This window comes from Hesperophylax consimilis, chromosome 28, assembly GCF_061612785.1.
Source record: "Hesperophylax consimilis isolate HC1 chromosome 28, BYU_Hcon_1.0, whole genome shotgun sequence".
Lineage (NCBI taxonomy): Eukaryota > Metazoa > Arthropoda > Insecta > Trichoptera > Limnephilidae > Hesperophylax > Hesperophylax consimilis.
In genome coordinates this window covers 8,577,474-8,598,543 of record NC_142863.1, presented here as the reverse complement: position 1 = coordinate 8,598,543, position 21,070 = coordinate 8,577,474, and the positions used below count along the sequence as shown (strand labels likewise).

The window sequence follows — 21,070 nt, the reverse complement described above, 5'->3', positions numbered from 1 at the left end:
CGAAATGGAATGGCACCATTCGTCTCATTTTTAACTATTTTTATTTAGTGTGTATGAAGGAGCGAGGACGCTTTTTGACACACTTGCTAATAACACGAGAAACAATGCCAATGACAGTGACGGAGTGTGGACTTATTACTTTTTTGTTTTTATTTGAAAAAAAAATGTTACCGGACAGCAAAGTGCCCATAACATTTTTTACTCCAAATGTGCTAAGGAAAAGCTGGTTAAAGTTTGTCGGGTACGTACCGATACACCCTGAATAATATGCTTTTTTTAATTTTATACAGATGTATCTTTAAAAAATATGTAAATTACATAATTGATTATAATTACATAATATGAAATTATTATTAATATGTACGAGTATTACGTAAAAGTATTATTTTAATATGACATAATATTATTGATATTAATGGCGTTATTTATGAAATCAATAATATTTCCATAGATTTGAGATTTTACTATCGGCATTTCACACGCTTTCGTGAGGGTTTTATTTTATATATATATATATATATAAATTACAAACAATACAAAACAAAGTGAACCTTTGTCTGTCCAACTGGGAAGGATTCCCGTTTCAGGACAGCCAAATTGTGTATTTAGTACATAATATTCTTACAATGGAATGGCGATGCTGTCAAAACAAATTTTGAGAACATTGTTGATTGCATTCGAAGTGACAGGATGGTTTCTTTATCCTTGAAAGAATCGCAAAGATGTAATTTATTACCAGGGTCAATTTGGATAACATTAGTAATTGCATTCAGAACAGATGAATGGTTTCTTTCGGGACATCACAAGTCTGAGATTCTTTCCAGGGCATTTTGGAGAACATTTACAATTGTATAGTTAGAATTTCCACATTTATAAATCAGTATAAGACATATGAATCCTATAGTACTATATTTTTAGAATTTCTTAGGTGATAGAAATTACACATTACTAGACCAGAATATATGCCGTATGACATATGAATTTCGAATCTTTATTTATTAAATGGCTAGTCATTATTATACAGTAATCGAAATAAAACCGCGCAAAAGATTCGCAAATTTAAATTTAAATAATAACAACAATGAAGATCAAGTATTAGGAACAAAGGTAAGTATTAGGAACAGTTTCGTTTATTGTTTTTATTTTAGCCACTTGTACCAAGGTTGAATGACTAATTTATTACACTTTTATTATATTTTCTTTTAATTGATATTGCTCCAGACTTATATTTTCGGGCGGCGCATTATAATTTTGCATTCCTTTATGCAGCTAACTGTTTTGTGTATCGACTTAATAGATTTTTTATTATTTAATGTATAAATATCATCGCTTTCAAGGTTTCAATATTTTTGTAACTTTTGAAAATATATTCAGTTTTATTTTCATTGCTTATCTTGCCAAAATAATATTGTTAGTATAATTATTATTCCTCCACATTAAAAACAAAGATGAAAAAACTTACCCGGCAATTTCAGTTTCCAGTACACTGGAATTAGATGCATCCAATGATATTATGTCTCCCGAAGTAGGCATTCTGAAATAAATAACTATAATTTGTACCAAATACATAAATAAAAAAATATTAATTATACAGGGTGTATCGGCACGTACCCGACAAACTTTAACCAGCTATTTATTCCTTAGCACATTTAGAGTAAAAAATGTTATGGGCACTTTGCTGTCCGGTAACATTTTTTTTAATAAAAAAATTACCATTCATATTTTGACCGCATGTCACCACTGTTTTATCCTTTGTCAAAGTTTGAAAACCCACCTGGCAATATTTTATTCGAGTTTCGTTGAATAATATACGTACGTACCTACATTAGCGCGCTTTTACGATCACAACGAAATGGCATGGCACCATTCGTCTCATTTTTAACTATTATTATTATTTAGTGTGTATGAAAGAGCGAGGAGGCTTTTTGACACACTTGCTAATAAGAGCTGTTGAACACGAGAAACAATGCCAATGACAGTGACGGACTGTGGATTTTTTACTTTTTTGTTTTTAATTGGAAAAATATGTTACCGGACAGCAAAGAGCCCATAATTATTTTTACTCCAAATGTGCTAAGGAATAGCTGGTTAAAGTTTGTCGGGAACGTGCCGATACACCCTGTATAATATACTTTTATGATTTTTATAGAGATGGATCTTTAAAAAATATGTAAATTATATAATTATTTATAATTACGTATTCAGATTGAAGATTTTACTACCTGCAGTTCCACCGTCTGCGCTCTCGTAAGCATTTTCATTTATTATTTTTATTCCAACCATATGTACATCCAAGTTCATAATGTCTAATTTATTACACTTTTATTATATTTTATTAATATAGCTCCAGACTTGTATTTTCGGGCAGCGCATTATATTTTTGCATTAATTTATACAGTTAACCGTTTTGTGTATCGACTTATTATTTATTATTTTATGTATAAATATCATCGATTTAAAGGTCAGCACCTGTTTCACCGTCAACATATTTAGTGCTTTTAATATTTTTGTAACTTTTGAAAATCTATTCAGTATTATTCCCATTGCTCATCTAGCCAAAATAATATTGTTAGTATAATTATTCCTCCACATTAAAAACAAAGATGAAAAAACTTACTCGGCAATTTCAGTTTTCAACGCACTGGAATTAGACGCATCCAATGATATTGTGTCTCCCAAAGTGAGCATTCTGAAATAAATAACTATAATTTTTACCAAATAAATAAATAAAAAATATTAATTATTTATATGCAATTTACATGATATTTTTTTCGTTCGGTTTGTTTTCCATCATCCTTTTATAATTTTTATATATTGATATATGTATGTATCCTTCTTTTAGAAATACGAGAATTTGTTCGGTTATTTCCCATGATTCAAAAAATATATTATTTAACCTGTAAGACAAGTAAAATAAATTCTGAAGACATATGATTTGAAAGGGAGATATTACGTAAATCCGAGAGAGGACAAGAAATATGGGTAACTCTGCACTGGAAATAGATACGGAGTCGAATTAAGAGGAAGCTACAAGCCAAAAGTGTGTATATTCTTGGTATAACTTATATCGTAGGTAATAGGCATTAAAATCGCTTGAAAAACGGAGTCTAGAAACGTTTGATTTCAAGCAAAAAACTGGTTTTTATTTATTTTGTAAATAATTTTATAAGAAAGCAAAAAAGTTAATTAAGGCGATGCACTACGTCGTGTAGTATTTTTAATTGAGTCGCTATCAATAACAACCCTTATGTAGATGGCGATAAGGTTTAAATTCCCGCTTAACACCATCCGCCTGTTTTGATTTATGCAAGAAAAAAACATGGCCAAAAAGTGCCTTTTATTTTATTTTGTGGATGTTCAGGCATAAATATTTAATTTTTTTTCGATCATTTTATAAATAACTTAATTTGACACATTATACAATAAAATCATAACCGAAAATGGGTTCCTAAGTAGGAGATTTTCAACTTTAAAGCAGTTTTCATAGGCCTTATACATTATTTTTTTCTGGGCTTATAAAAAGACTTATCTAAAAAATACTCGATTGTTTTAAAGGCCAAGATGTATTCTACTCGCAGTATTTAATTAAAGCATTTCTAGGCGACCAAATTTTCAAACCAAAAACACATGATTTTGCATTACTACGTATGGCATCGCCTTAAGTGAAACTGTTACAGATAATCTTACCTATAATACTGTATTTTTTTAAGGTTGTTTCCTTTATGCGTTCACACATTTCTATTGAAAAAAATTTTTTTTTTGTAGTTTGCATTTATATTTTTTATAGAGTAATTTATTTTTTATTTGAATTCTACTCAAGCGAAGCGATAGGAAAACTTTCAATTTATCTAAAGCATGTCTTTTGGTTTTCATAATGTTCACCAAATCGTTATAAAGATTAATCAAAATAGTGATTTGGCATTAAACTTGGCCTTAAAGTCGATATTATGATGTGGTTTTTATGCGAGCGTGCGGAGTGGATTTGATTTTTATACAAATCCATAGTTTTATTACGAGATTGACAAAATTTATATTTAAAAATGCAAAAATCAGTCATTTTAAATACATGTAGGATAACGAAAGATTTTTTAAATATTTATATTGAGGGATCAGTAGAATTTATAGGCCCTGTTAGAAGTTCTACCGAGCCGAACCCTCTGATATGAAAATATCTGGAGTCGGTGAATTATTTTCCCATTTGATCTCTGGTGAGTTGACGTGTTGTTTTTGTATTGTTTTGTATTTATTTTACTTATATAATGCACTTGCATAATGTTGATTGACTAGATGATCATTTGTGGAAAAGTGTGTGGAAGGGTTTAGTTTTTCCTATGGGGAAGATTTAACCCGGACATAAAATCGGAAAGATAAAAAATATATAGCTACAAGCATATTATATTATAATCTATGTAATCCGAATGTACGTACACATGAGGCCCCTAGAAACAAAGACGGAAGTGTCCACTTTGTTAAATTGTTGGCAATCTAAAAAAAACGTTTAATCAGTCCGTTATTCATCAATATGCAAGGAAATTTTAATAATATGATAGTAAACCGGTTTAAGAATACTATTTTAAATCATCAATGTATCTGAATGCCACAGTTTCTTTAAAAAATGATTTTTTTTGATGGACACTTGTTTTTGTTTCAATCATTTTGACCATCTTGCTTGGACACTTGCTGTTTTGTTTCACAAACAGTTGGAAACTGACGGTTTTGATGTAAATGACAATTTCAAAGATGTTGCAGTCAATGTAAGAAAACAATATTTTTAGGAAGATTTTTTTTATTGAAAAAGTTGCAGTTGAGTTCCTCTTGAAGATATTATTGAAAGTTGATAGGTCACTTCTATCTTAGAAATTTTCATAAATTCTGGATAACAGAAAATAGATTTAAAAAAAGGTAAAATAGATTTAATAAAAGGTAAAAATAGATTTAAAGAAAAGTTAACTAAATTATAAAATAATACAAAAATTAAATTAACTAATTCATGGTGAATTCTAACCTTTCCACGAAATGACGACTCCGATGATCGCCACCACGATTTTCCGTAGCAATTTTGCCAGTTTTATAAAAACATTCCATTATGTGTTGCACCCTTTGTTTTGAAATATTTATGCTCTTTAGAAATGTTTGTTGACACACTGGAATTATGGAGCCGTCGGACAATCTAAATGAAAATTTTGTTTGAAATTGTTTTGTTTTGTAAGTGCCTTTCCTAGGTCGCTGACGTTTAATGGATACTGGCTTACAAAATTTTAAAATTAGTGCATCTTGATATTTTTTGTCCTTACGTGAGTAAAAAATCTTGTGAAAACGTATCAAATCTGTCATTTTAATGCTACTGCATTGAAAACTTTTAGAAGTTTTGTGGTTGCAAGCGGGAGCAGATGGTAAACACGTTGGAGAATATCTGTGAATAATATTAAAACGATTAGTTACTATTATTTAGTAGACATCTCCCCTTACTTATAATTGCGGTATTCGCCGACTCATCCTTCGTTTCGTAAAGTTTAAAGCCGTTTTATCCATACACACGCAGTGATAATAAGTCAAGTTTTTCACTGTTACGACATAATACGACGCGTATTAGTGACGATATGATTATAAGTAAGGGGATCATGTTTAGTGATTACTAATGGTATAAGAAAAAAAATCAACATTAAATTTTGTATTTCTCACACCAAAAAGATACACCAGGTAATATTTTACGTAACATAAAAATTTTAAAATTAAAAATATATAATAAGGAAATAATAACATAATATTGTAATTAAAAAAAACAATTTATTTTAATAAAATTTATCGCTATAATATGTTAAGATCTTATAGTGATAAGTTGTGTCTAATATGCAAAAGTTATGTGACAGCATTTATTATTATAAAACATAATTTAAATTTGAAATGAATCTCTACCAAATAAAATTTAAAATATAATCAGTAGTTTTTAATTTAAAATATTATATTAATTATTGTTAAATTATTTATTTAGGTCTAGTTGTCAAAATACATGGCCTAGCCCAGGGGTTCCCAAAGTGTGCGCCGTAGAAAGTGAAGAGGTGAGAAACCGTGAGTCGATCCGCACAAGTCCGGCCAGGATTCACAACACAAGAGCAAGAGAATCTCATTGAACTCTCTTGCTACAACAGTCTCAAAACTATATTCACTAGTTTCGATTTGGTGGACTTTTGGTTATCGATTCAAAATGAATATCCAAATTTAACTTCGAAAGCTTTCAAAATTTTCATTCTGTTTACCACATCATATTAAGATGAAGCTGTATTTTCAGCTGTAGCTGTAATAAAGAACAAATATCGCTCAAAGATCAATGTGGAGCAAAAGAATGATCTTAGCAGTCTCAAGTCTTATTCCCCGCTTTGAAAAACTGTGCGGAAATCGTCACATTGATTTTGACTATCGAATTTTATTTTTTTCATAAGTCTTTTTTGTTGTTCTCTATTCCAATTCTGAATTCGTATAAATATAACTAAAGTAAATTTCAAATTGTGGATGTTTTAATTTTTGTGCCTGTCTACCTAACTACTATTATTGTAGGTACCTATTTCTTTCGACTATAATATATATATAGTCACTGTATCTATTTCAAATAGCTTACTAAAGTAGGGCGCCGTGACAAAATACTTAATATGTAAGTGCGCCGCGGGCTGAAAAAGATTGGGAACCCCTGGCCTAGCCGATTCGATCCAGTTCCTTGCAAAAAAAATTGTGAACAAATTCAGATAAATCTAAAAATGTCATATTTTGACATTTGCCTACAACATGATGGCGGTTTACCTTTTTTTCTTGGCGATGTTTTCCTTCCATTTATGCGGTTGTTTGACACGTTTTCTCACTGATTCCGATGGCAATATATCGGGGAAAGTTTCCATTCTTGGAATATTTGACGTCCACTAACAATAAATGGTTATTTCCACAAAAAATAACAACTTTTCACTACACGATTCACTGACGCTTCCGCACGAGTTTGTATGAATTCAAGTACGGCCGCCATTATGAATAAAGGCTCCTGATTGGCTATTTGAAAAACTGCCGCTTTTGTTTCGGAAGGAGGTGGACACTGCCGTATTTGTTACAACAACAAAACTTTAAAGCCAAAATACTATGGTTTAATGACAATTATATTAAAAACAGATATATTCTCGAGATAGAATGAACCTTTCTCTATAAAACTGCATATTCAACTCATTTTTGACGTTTGGTGGACACTTCCGTTTTTGTTTCTAGGGGCCTCACATGTTTAAAACTATAAAAACAGTAGGACAGTTAGTAGTTGTGTATATGTTGCTAATATCTAACCCAGAGGTCCCCTCACTTTTTGTCCAGTAGAACCCTAGACAATTTTGACCCCCCATGGATCACAACATTTTGGAAAGTGGCTAGAGAATTTGGAGGAGAATGATCCCCCTCAAAATTTTCCCAGAAACTCTCGTGGACCCCCATTTACATTACATCTCATAGACCACTTTGGGAATGACTGAGCTAAACAAAACTATGCCTGTAAAACAAAAGACCGGATTATGATGTAAGGGTCCAATGGGTATACCTAGTCATATAGTGACTACACATACAAATTCAACAAAATAGTACCTACAAGTCTGTCTAGAAATTGTAGGCGAAAATGGACGGTTCTTATTCTCAAATATAACCGCTTTAAATTGAAGAAATCATTGTAAAATGTCTGCATCTCGTCACTTTCGATATTGAACTGTACCAATGGTCGCTTTTATTATTGCTGGATTACGGCGATGGCGGCGGCGAAAAACGTACGTTCCATATCACAATAATCCTGCATCTCTTTCTTACACAAGTAATAACCGACATATACGTTGATTGAGTGTCTCATCCTTTGGCTCACCATTATGTATAAGAAAGAGATGACGCATTATTGTGATACGGAACGTACGTTTATTGCCATTTTTCGCCGCCGGCGTCACCAATGTGTGAAAACACAGTCATCAGAAATAAAGGCTGAACTGCAATAAAATGTAACTTTTACTACTAAACACAAGGCATCTTGACGTTATGAGGTAAATTCTCGAGAGTTTGTTCTTGTCAAAATTAAATTATTTGCTTACCGTTTGCTTAAAATCTCTTCATCCACATCGATGTCGTCAGTGAATAAATCCTTTTTGAGAAATTTAACGTGCCTATCTTCAACATCGTTTACGGAGGAACTGAAAGTAAAAAATAATATTATATTTCTACTGTAAAAAAATAAATACCGTACGAGACAATTAACCGTCCGTACAATTACTGTAGGAGGCTGGGTACACTTGTCAACGTTTCAGTCTTGGTGAGTGTGGTGAAGGCTTTAGTGAAGCTTAAAGCCAAGTTCAGAAAGGAATTTATTTCCAAATCTGAGTTGACGTTAAGAATTTATTACTGGCAAAACTGAATTTAGTACCTACTGAGTAAAACGCTTGAAAATATTTCTTGGAGACTTGGTGATGGTTCTTCAGGAGAGAGGATTCTCTTTCAGAGGTAGTTGTTGAACTGACTTTGTATGGAATTCGGTTCTCTATTTATAGAAAAAAATCAAATCTGACCCTCTCGGAGGAGATTTTCCTCTTTAGTGAGGAGTAAATTGGTTAGGTATTTTTCCTCTCCGTAGTTAGTTTGCTGAGATTAAAGTAATATTTTGATGTGATACCTTTAACCAAGTCAGTTCAATTTACCAAAACCATCACCCCAAGTCTCGTTTATTTATTTTATAATAAAATATACAAATTTTCATATTGGGTGTAAAGTTAGATATCTTTGGTTTGAACGGTTCCATGATAACTCAACACAGTGACAATTCAACACAATTTTAAAAAGTGATATAAAGTCATTAGAAACGATTAATTTTTTTTTTAACCAAACCTAACCTAACCTACATAACCCAGTTAATAAAGTTTTTGTTTCATCACTTTCCATGACTTTATATAACTTTTTAAAGATATGATGATTTATCCGGTTACCGGTTTGAACATTTCCCAAAGAGTAACAAATATATTTAGGTGTGATTTTTCATGTTATTATGTTAGCATATAATCATTTCTTGATGTTGATATTTATTCCGTGGTTATATTTTTGATCATTTTCCCGTAAATTGAGTCTGATGTTATCACAAATAGTCACTTTTGAATTTGTAATCATTGTTTGATTAAAATCTCAATGGAATATGCTGTGCTGTGATTGGTTGGAGGCGGTGTCCATCATGGAATTCCTTCTGGTGAAAAGTGGAGGGGGATTAACATAAATACTGATTCGGTTCCTTAGCGGTGGTCATTTCGTTGACTGGTGGCTCCGAGTGAGGTGGGGGATGGTTATTTTCAGATGTGTTTCAGGTTCTGCTGCTATATCACTATGTAATTCTCTTGATTAATCACATAATTGTGGTTTGATATCTATTACTTAAATAATCCTTGAACCATTTCAATGCCTTTCCTTTTATTCCATTTTAGATAGTTTTTTAATAATTATATCTCTATCTATCGTTTCAAAAGCTCTCTGAAAGTCCAGGAATTATGAAAAAATGAAATACTTAAATTCAGTCAATCACAAAGGTTTTTTCTTTTCCATGTCATTTGTATGAGGTTTTTTATCCAGTTAAGAATTTTTTCTCATAAAACTTATTAATGTAACATAAAATCAGTCAATTAAATACAACCATCAGATGGTGATAGTAATAAGGCTAATCAGCCGCAGTACTAGTTAGTTAGAAATATGAAAGGGTATTGTTATAAGTCCTAGCTAGTAAGAGAATTACGAAAGAATCCATAAAATCAACAAAAAAAATAGTTTTTAGGTAAATATGAATTTCATTGAAAAATTCTGGATATTCTGGATACGTATGATACAAATACAATCAGGTATAATTTAATTTCGTTGTATAGTAATGTATTTTATATGACCTATCCTGTGTTATTTTTGACTTTTTGAAATTGAACCTCTTCTTTTTTCGGTGCATGCTGGGTGGCTTACCATGTGTCCACTTTCGACCTAAAACACAATTGACATTTTATAACAATCATTAACGTTTGTACCCTAATAAACGTTTGATTAATTCATAATATTATTAATTATCATTGTTTATAAGAGCGTTGTTTTCGCGGACGAAATTTCGACTCCCGCAAAAATAATTATTGTCCTGTGTCCCTCTCTAACGGAGCGTGCAGCGGGGAACGGAGAGGGAGTACCTGGCTTTTAGTACGGCTGACGTTGCAAGCGATCAAAAAAAGTTAGATAATATGATATTAAATAAAAAAGAAATTAAGTTCAATGCTTGAACCCTTTCGTTTAGTTCATTCCATTATCAGACACAGACATACAAGGGCTTCCGACCTATTCTTTAATAGTATTGGTATATTATGCGCATGTACACGTTAGGCACTGACAATATCACGCACTGAAGGCCAGTAAAAGAGAAATGCTTTTTTTCTGTTGTGCGTGAATATATTTGCATCAAAACGGGGAATCACCCTTTTGTTTAGTTCATTTAAATTAGCAGATACGTGTATTATTGTAGGAGATACGGAAATTGTACACGTGCATTGTACATGTAGCAGCTGGCCACAGACGAAATTATAATAATAGTAATAATAGGTGTATAAGTTTATAAATTAGATAAGTAGGTACATAGAATTAACAGCAGTAAATAATATATGAACAGTAAGTAATATAATTGTAGAGAATAGAAATATACACTTACTTAAAATTTGTGTAAGTGCACCGGTAAAGGCCTTACCGTTACTGTTGACATAATCTTTTAATTTTTACATTACCTTTGAAATTTTTTTGTGAATCACATTTTTTTATTTTATCTGGAAGAATGTTATAAAGTCGTGTCGCTGTGTATATAATTCCGAACACGCACTGACTTTATCACTGGGATTTTGGTCGAGATTATTTTTAAGTGTTGTGTAAGAAGAATATTATATGAACAACAAAATTAAGTAATACAACTATAAATAAAATTAACCATAAAAATAGCAGCACAATAATAAAACAATAACAGCAAGAATAATAGCAACAAGCATATTTTATTAAAAATGTTCAATGAATCGGTATAATTATTTCCGCCCATTCTAGGCAGTGAGGAATATATTTATGGTAGTTAGTCCCAGATTTTTTATACTGAAAAAAATCCTATTTTATAATCTACACAATACATGTGCACAAGGTGAAAAATAAAAAAAAGTCGGACAGGTAGTAGTTGTATAGTAAGAACAGACTCCAATATAAATAAGCAAATAAATAATTACATAATATTGAATTGTACCAATGTGTAAAAACACTGTCATCAAAACTAAAAGCTGAACGGCAATAAAATGAAACTCTCACTACTAACCAAAAGATGGTATCTTGATGTTATTGTGTACATTCTCGAGAGTTTGTTCTTGTGAAAATAAAATTATTTGCTTACCGTTTGCTCAAAATCCCACATTTCACATCGATGTTAGCATCGAAAAAATCCTTGTTGGCAAATTTAGCCTGACAATCTTCAACATCATTTACGGAACTGAAAACAACAAAAAAACATTACATTTTTACCGTAAAAAATAAATACTTATAATAAATTTTGATTTAAATATTGCATTTAATTTTCACCTGTTCCGAGTTCTTTCTGTCTTTTTGACATTGCACTTTCTCTTTTTCCGGTGCATACTGGGTGGCTTACCACGTATCCACTTTCGACCTAAAACACAAATAACATTTTATAAAAATCAATAACGTAAGTACCCTAATTCATAACCTAATTATCATTGTTAAAAATGCTCAAATAATGATTACTTACCCATGTTGAATGAAATAAATTATTTGGAGATGCTTCGGTTAAAAACTGTGGAGTTTAAAAATAATATTATTCGTAAACAAAGTAACAAATTCGTCAATTATATGTCCGCGCGGGCTGACTGCGAATGTCCGACTAACACATATACATACACTAGCAATAATAATAAAAAAATGAAGGACGATTGACGTATGCATGTATTTGTTAGGCGGGCGATCTCACTCGAGCCCCTGCCCCCCGGCCCCCCTTACCTACCCTAGCCAGCCCGACTCAAGAAAGTGCGAATGAGACAATAACAAAAAAGCTAGTTAAATATACGTTGAATTTGTGGCCACCAAATTCGGCTTTTGAAGCAAATAAAACTTTTTTCAGTGAAGATTCAAATTTTATTGTACAGTTCATTATATGCCTGAGACGGGATATGTGAGATTTTTTCAAAAAATATCTTTCATTTGGTCACAAAAAATTGCCAAAGATGCCTCGTAAAATCATGTAAAATCGTCATCTTCTGGGGCCTATATTCTATAATTTAAGGCAAAAATCGAAAATCTGATCCATATCCGTACTTTATATATACCATGACTTTTAACTAAAAAAAAAAAACAGTTTACTCTAGTATTTTAGCCGTAAATCCAAATTAAAATTTTGTATGAAACAGGCACCGCAGCCGTTCCTCTTAAAGCGTGAAAATATTTATTTGGTCGGCTAGCGACCATTCCCCCGCCCGCTACGGCTTACCTCATGCCCGCGTAGTGCGAATAAGACAAAATTGAATGTAATTTTTCGTCGGACTAAACTTGGGTTTCTATGTTAAAAAAAATCTTTTTTGAAGAAAAATTATTATTTTTAAATAATTCATCATATTCTTGAGACAGGATGTGTAAGATTTTTTTCAAAAGTGGCTTCCATTTAGTCACAAAAAATTATCAAAGTAGACTCCAAAAATCATGAAAAAATCGTCATCTTTTCGGGGCTATATTTTATAATAGCAAAAATCGAACATTGGACTCTAATCCGAACTTGCTACATGCTAAACTTTTTGATTAAAAAAAGATAAATCTGTTTAGTTTGGTATTTTAGTAAATTCTATTGTAAATTCAAATTAAAATTTATATGGAAAGGTCCGCGCAGCCGTTCCTCTTAAGCAGGGTACTCACCAAGAGTGTAGCACCGTGTAACGTGTAACGTAACTGATACTGTATCAATCTGCAAGTGGGTACGGCTCGTACACGGTAACCGCGTATCCAGCTACGACCTCCCGGATCCGCCTTTAGTGCTCGCAGTGTGATCGCAGTGAATCCGCCGTTGGCGGCTCGCTGCGATCACACTGCGCTCCACCCGCGAGCGGCTCGCAGTAGGCTCGCGCCTACGTACTCACTTGATACAGTATCAGTTACGTTACACGTTAAGCAGGGTACTCATCTAGCCGTGTAACGTGTAACGTAACTGATAATGTATCAAGTGAGTACGTTGGCGCGAGCCTACTGCGAGCCGCTCGCGGGTGGAGCGCAGTGTGATCGCAGCGAGCCGCCGACGGCGGATTCACTGCGATCACACTGCGAGCCATACTGCGAGCACTAAAGGCGGATCCGGGAGGTCGTAGCTGGATACGCGGTTACCGTGTACGAGCCGTACCCACTTGCAGATTGATACAGTATCAGTTACGTTACACGCATGGAACTAGGATCAATGGAAGCGGCATAATTTGTCGAGATGTATTAAATAATACGCAAAACCAATGAAGCTCCCATAATTGTCAACGCCCTTGTGGGGGGGGGATAGAGACGGGGAAGAGCGGTAAGCGAGCGCGGAGGGGGCCGTGGGTCAGAGTTAAGGGCCGAACTGTGAACGGGCTGCAGATTATTTTATTTATTTTTTATTAAAAAAACATCCTTAATTTTTTATCACATTTTGGGCATACAGCGCATTACGCATTATTTGCCAAACAAAGAATGGTGGTAAAAATATAAAATTAACTAGTGCAGAAAGGGAAGTAAAAAAAGATATACAGATTGTTTATTTATTTATTGTACCATACATTTTATTGTTAATTACCTAAATCTGATTTCACGTAACTCTTTTTTTGCTAAATCAAGATTATGATCGAATCGTGTAGTGCGCGTCCAAATAAATCGGTATCAATCTCCAGGGAATGTTTAGCAAGTGCAATTGGGTGAAAAACTAATGTTATGAACTTGCTGAAACTCGCAGCGCCATTCCTTGGTGCTAATATTGCGCAATTCATCAGTTTGAATAGATTTTTTTTTGTATTAGGTAGAATTATTTTAAATAATCAACAGATTTGCAGAGTACAATTTTGTGCATTATTATATTCTTTTCTAATGTAAACTGGTGCTTGACTTTTAGGAAAGGAGTTGTCGTTAATAATATAGGAAAAAACTTAAAACTTATCCATCACACTAGACGAATCAAAAAGACAGAAAACATTGCAAGTTATAAACCCATATTGCGATGAAGAAACTTAATTTATTTTGTAACAAAAATTGACAACATCCTTCCTCCAGATAAAAAAAAATATTGGAAAAGTTTCATGAATACAAATCAAAAATAAAAATCTGGCTGAAAGAGTTCGATGAAAAAACTCTAATAAAAACACTAAAAACGACATAAAAGTCAAATTAAATAACTTTACAGTGTTACAGTGTATCAACTATATATATACTAGCTGACCCGGAGGGACACATAATCACCTATTGGTAAGAAATATACTTTACGACCTATTCTCATACCTAAAAAATATACATACAAAATTTCATAAAAATCGGTCGAGCCGTTTCGGAGGAGTGCGACCACAAACACCATGACACGAGATTTCTTATATATACATATATAAAGATTTATTTTCAAAGAAAGACAAAAATTTCCGGATTACGAATAACTTGATAATATAGAGTTAGGTAGTATTATTTTATTTAATCAACAGATTTGCATAGTACAATTTTGTGCATTATTATTTCCCTATGGAAGCTGGTGCTTGACTTTAAGAAAAGGAGTGGTCGTAAATAATATAAGAAAAAAACTCTACAGTTTTACAGTGATAACAAAAAAAAGAAGAAAAAAAATCAAATTAAAGATAAGTACAGGAGACATGAATAACAATTTTAAATAATTAATAAAACATTATGTTATAAACACAATTTATAGGCATGATACAAAATGAATAAATATAAACATCAAGCCATGGTTCCAAAAATACGATAAAAAACACGGAATATCTTAGAATATTTATCTACACCGGAAAAAAATAAAATGTGATACAAGTGAACTTTTAAGAGTTATTTATCGAAAACCTAAAATAGTGACACACATCTCGTCGTACCGACGCGCGCACATGCGCGATTGTTCACAAAACTAGGATTTAAAGTACGACCCAGGTATATATATATACAGACGGTTCCCTGATCAACACATCGACAATTCAACACACATTTTAAAAGTACATTATAAAGTCATTAAAAACGAAGGAAAAAAAACCTAACCTAACATACTTAACCCAATTAATAAAGTTTTTGTTTCATCACTTTCCATGACTTTATACCACTTTTAAAATTCGTGTTGAATCGTCGATATGTTGATTTATCAGGTCACCATACAAGACAAATCATTATAAACGTGTGTTATAATTAATAAAAAATAAAGGTTTGTTGGTAATTTTTAATTATTATAAAATAAGTTGACTGATTCGGCCCATTGACATTCGTCCGCCGCGTGATTCCGGGATGGCCATGCTGGCTGATGGCGGTTGAAATGAACTCGTCAAAAAATTAACTATAAAATGTCTAATTGAGCGGTGTTTAAATACTTATATGTGAAAGGTAAGGCCGTCTTTCTTCTTAATTTTCTTCACAGAATTGCTTTTACACAATTTTACGGCGCAGTTGACCATTTTTCTATGTTTTATCAACGTTTTACTAGGAGCTCAATACGCGACCGAGGTGTAAAAGCTAATGTCAGCCGTCTCCGTAAAATTCCACAAAATTCACACTTGGAGCGCGCGGGCACACTTCACATGCTGTCTCTCTAGTATCCATACTCTTTGGTTACACGTTACACGGTGCTACACTCTTGGTGAGTACCCTGCTATACACGGCTAGATGAGTACCGTGCTTTAGAGCAAGGCTGCCCAACCTTTTTAGCAGTTGGGCGAAATTGACGATTTTGAATCACTGGCGGGCCACTGAATACCTTACGGTTCCTATTTCCATGGGGGGGGGGGGTTGTTAGAGAATTTCTATAAAACATAGTTCCCCACAAAAAAGAAATCTATAAAAGTGCTCCGCGCAAAATATTTGAAATCCATGGGGGGGGGGGTTGTTACGGAACTTCGCTGAGAAAAAATTCCGCACACCCGAACATCATATGTGATACCCCACAGCAATTTTTCGAATTCCATGGGGGGGGGGGGGGGTGGCTACAGGATTCCATTTCGACGCAAAAAATATTATGTCGAAAACCGGTGTATTTTGTTTCAAAAGTAAGTTCAACAGGTTAGATTTTTTCGTCGCTGATTCTCGTTCTGAGTAGCCTAAATAGCGATAAATCGCCGTCGTTGGCAACACTGGTGACCGCGCGCAAGCTGCATTGTTTGTTTTACCGCGGGCCCGCGACACTTTTTCAAATTGGCGGATTGGCGGGTTTTTTGAAAATGTTTCACGCGGGCCACTTATAATTCGTTCGCGGGCCACATTGTGGCCCGCGGGCCTGGGGTTGGGCAGCCTTGCTTTAGAGGAATATGAAGGCAAAAAATAATTATTCTTACAACTTCCTAAATATAAAAATAATCAATATAAATATTGTTTATTTCAATTCTTTTATAGATCGAGACACAAATAGGCATCTATAATTTCCGCAATATATATATTTTTATTTTTATTTTTAATATCTATTTATGTGAGACTTCTTATCATTTTTACTAATGTATCTTATTTTATTATATGCTTTTGTTGTAACATTTAATATTTTTTTCTTTTTTCGTTGCATTATGTTTCCTTTATTGTTTTAATTTTGTAGAATCTATAATAACTGTGATACTCTACTATTAAACTTTGTAGTGTGTAAAAGCCCATTAGGGCGTGTAATAATAATAATAAATAAAATAATAATCAAGCAACTCTTGATTATTATGTTACGTTTTATGTAAAATTATTACATAGTGTTTTATTATAAATTATTAATATATAAACATACAGTATCGGCACGTACCCGACAAACTCTAACCAGCTATTCCTTAGCACATTTGGAGTAAAAAATGTTATGGGCACTTTTTTATTTTTTTTATTTAATATTTGAAAAAATATATTTTTTTATATAGATAAATACAGGATATTAACAAGATATAAAACAATAGAAATTAAAGTAGCCTTTCCTCACCATAAAGAGACAATGCTCTTGTGTTTGGTGAGGGAATGCTAGTTCAATTATGTACATGTTAGTTATAGTAAATAAATTATTAAGAAACAACACAAGATTTAAACAATATTACTTCTAGATGTAAGTAGTGAACGTATTTTGGACTTATTTATTTATTTAATACATGTTACATTATTATGAAATTTACATAAAGTAGATATAATGAATCACCATACTAGGCGGCTGCCTGTTTCATGGTGACCAATTGAGTGTAATTAATTTGTATGAAATATGAAATCTAGTGTAAACATATGAAATTAGTAACTATAGATGAAGCTAAAATTTTGGAAAAATTGTAATAAAAAGTAGAAGATAGAAATTAGAAAGGAGAAATAAGTAAATTAGCATTAGATTGTAAAAATGTACATAATTATATATATAATTTTTAATATGTGTGCATGCAAGCACACATGTGTATATAGCAGCAGACATACCTATATACATATAACAGCACATGTATACATACACCCATATGACGCATCCTCACGCATATAAACAATATATATAATAGTTATATAAGGTAATTTTTTAATTTAAGGTGAAATTCCTGAATGTTTTCGATATTTTTTAAATTTAATGGAAGGTTATTAAAATAAATTATGCCTAGATAGGTATTTTGAATGAGCTTAGTGTTAAATTATGGGATTTTAATAGTTTTCTGGTATCTTGTTGATGTATTGAATTGCAAGTTATGAGTATTTGACTGTATTTCTTTATAAATTTGAAGTATTGAATATTTTTTATACATTTTGTCTACTGTAGGTACTTTGAAAATTGTAAAAAGAATTTCGGTAGAAAATTTTGACGGTTTTTTCAAAATTACTTTGATTACCAATCTTTGAACTACTTTGCTGTCCGGTAACGTTTTTTTTAATAAAAAAAAATACTATTCATATTTTCACCACTGTTTTATCATTTGTCAAAGTTTGAAAGCAATGTCGCAACTCAACGCACATTTCTATTAAAAATACCGATTCCTAACGTACATCGCTGCGAACGAAGCCCATCTTACACAATCCAGTACCAGATAATAAATATTTTATTTAACAATAATAATTATTTACAATTTTCGTATGCGAATCACGCATTCTTATATTTTACCCATCAATTTTATTTTTGTATTGAATGGTTTCACCTCTGGAATGCAAAAGAATGGACGACCGGTCATTTTCCTTCCGCGTTTTGCATAGTATTAAATAGTCTAATTTTGAAACTAAGAAACTAATTAGTAGGTTTCCTGACTTTATAATCGAAGTGCAATAGCAGAACTTGTTTATAAATTAACTGTTTTTATAAATTTAATAATAATACTGTTAAATAATAAATTTCTAAAAATCGAAATGGAGTTCTACAAACTAAACTTAAAATCAATATAAAAATATTTTTTTTGCGAAGGTTCAAAGTACTGTACTGTAATATTATATTCAATAATATTTAAGGCGATGCACTAATATCAATACCACTCGTTACGTAGATGGCGATAAGGCTTAAATTCCCGCTTAACACCATCCAGCTGTTTTGATTTACGCGTAAAAAGTGCCTTTTATTTTATTTTGTGGATTTTCAGGCATAAATATTTAAATTTTTTCCGATCATTTTTTAAATAACTTAATTTGCCACATTATACAATAAAACCATAACCGAAAATGGGTTCGTAAGTAGGATATTTTGAACTTTAAAGCAGTTTCATAGGCCTTATAAATTATTTTTTTATTGGCTTTATAAAAAGACGTATGTAAAAAATACTCGATTATTTCAAAGGCCAAGATATATTCTACTCGCTGCATTTATTTAAAGCATCTGAAACATTTCTAGGCGACCAAATTTTCAAACCAAAAACACATGATTTTGAATTGCCACGTAGTTCATCGCCATAAATATTTTAACTTAATTAATTATTGTTTGAAGTCAGATTAAAGCGATTAAAAAACCCATCTGGCAATATTTTATTCGACTTTCGTTGAATAATGAACGTACGTACCTACTTTGGCGAATTGGTATGGCAGCATTTGTTTCATTTTTAAATATTATTATTTAGTGTGTAGGAAAGAGAAGACCTTAAACAAACACAATACTGCATGGTCGGCAGATTGATAATTGAGGGGCATGCTGGATCGACATGGGACTCGAGACAGAATATGTGTGAAAGAGATGACAGTAGGGAGGGTGTAGCGCGGCGATGTCGCTTATTTCACCACTAAACTGTGGACACGGACGGATTGTTTTTTTATTGAAAAAAATGTTACCGGACAGCAAAGTGTCGTTAACATTTTTTACTACAAATGTGCTAAGGAATAGCTGGTTAGAGTTTGTCGGGTACGTGCCAATAATGTATGTGTATATATTAATAATGTATAATATGACACAATGGGGTGGTTTGATATCACAAAAGGTGTTAAACAAGGCTGCGTAATGTCACCGTGGTTATTCAATCTATACATGGATAATTGTATGCAAGAATTGAAAGAGGTGGGATTGGGCGCGAAATTGAGTAATCTGAAAGCATGTTGCCTGTTGTATGCTGATGATGCGGTGCTGATTGCTAATAGTATGGATGATCTGCAGTCTCTCGTGTCCAGGATGAACGAAGTATGCATGAATAATGAGTTAATGATGAATGTAAGTAAGTCTAAAGTAATGGTGTTTGAAAGAGAGAATACGAAAACAGTGTGCAATATAGCTGTGAATGAGGAATACTTGGAGCAGGTGGATGAGTTTATGTATTTAGGAAGCATGTTTACGAGAGATTAAATAGAAATATAACATAAAAATGGTCCAAAGAAGGGAAGTTGGCAGTCCACAATGGAGTGCTGGTACCTACCCTGATGTATGGCATGGAACTGGCAAAGAAAGGGTGAAAGTTGATTGAATGCTGTTGAAATGAGATCCCTGGGGCGTATGTGTGGTAAAACCATGTATGATCGTGTGAGGAATGTGGAGATCCGCAAAGAGTGCAAGGCTGATGTAAGCGTAATGAGTAAGATCAAGAAAGGGACGCTTCGATGGTTTGGGCATGTAGAGCGAATGAGCGAAGAAAGGAGTGTAAGGAGAATATACGATGCAAATGTGAATGGTAGCAGAAGCCAGGGACGCCCGAGGAAGACATGGCACGACCAAGTGAATCAGATACTTGAGTCGGGCCATATCAAGAGTCAGAACAATAGACGATGTATGAATGTGAATGAGGCAAGGAGTGTGTGCCAAGACCGAGTTGTTTGGCGGTCCGTCCTCTCTGCCTCCCCTGCGGGGAAACGGCGTAAGGGTTAGTTAGTTAGTTAAGACACTTTGTAATAATTTTATATAGAAATACCAAGTCAGTGAAAATTCTTCTGTATGAAAATTTGAGCATATTCATATAATTTAACAGAGTGTTGTAGTTCAACATAATTGCTGGCATTTTAATCCATTTTAAAATTTATAAAACGTAAGAATTTGTTTTGTTTTCTTTCAACAGTTTGTACATGTGTATTATAATGTGGGTTAAAAACAGGAGAATTGAACTCAAGTGGACTTCTTACATAGGCAAAATATAACAATTTAATACACTTTACATTGTAAAAACTTCTGGTTAGTCTAGTTATAAATCCTAACATTTTTAAGCTCTTATTAGAGATTTTTGTTATGAGGTTACAAATGAAAGATTTGATTGAAAAGTGATGCCTAAGTCTTTGATTTGTGTTTATGTCTCAAGAGCATTGTTATCAACGTTCTAATCAAAATTCACTAGATTATTTATTCGATAAAATGTAACTATTTGACATTTTGAGATATTTAAGTCTATTTTCATTACACCAAATTAATAATTTGTTGATATTGTCTTGAAGAATGTTGCAATGGTAATTT

The 21,070-nt window shown here is 32.7% G+C and overlaps 1 protein-coding gene across 2 annotated transcripts in view; it reads right to left on the bottom strand.

Annotated features, from left to right (window-relative positions):
- LOC149410132 (uncharacterized) overlaps nucleotides 1-21,070 on the bottom strand; it is a 41,038-nt gene that overhangs the window by 11,934 nt on the left and 8,034 nt on the right. Inside the window, exons 1-6 of one of the 2 annotated variants that reach the window (XM_089648473.1) lie at nucleotides 11,801-12,070; nucleotides 11,614-11,701; nucleotides 11,429-11,524; nucleotides 8,097-8,195; nucleotides 2,618-2,689; nucleotides 1,463-1,534 (exon numbers count right to left, since the gene is read on the bottom strand). In XM_089648473.1, coding sequence (XP_089504599.1) covers nucleotides 1,463-1,534; nucleotides 2,618-2,689; nucleotides 8,097-8,195; nucleotides 11,429-11,524; nucleotides 11,614-11,701; nucleotides 11,801-11,804 — 431 coding nt within the window. In that variant the 5' untranslated portion in view covers nucleotides 11,805-12,070. Of the gene's footprint in view, nucleotides 1-1,462; nucleotides 1,535-2,617; nucleotides 2,690-8,096; nucleotides 8,196-11,428; nucleotides 11,525-11,613; nucleotides 11,702-11,800; nucleotides 12,071-21,070 lie in introns of those variants that run through there. The other variant, XM_089648474.1, reaches the window with a different exon arrangement.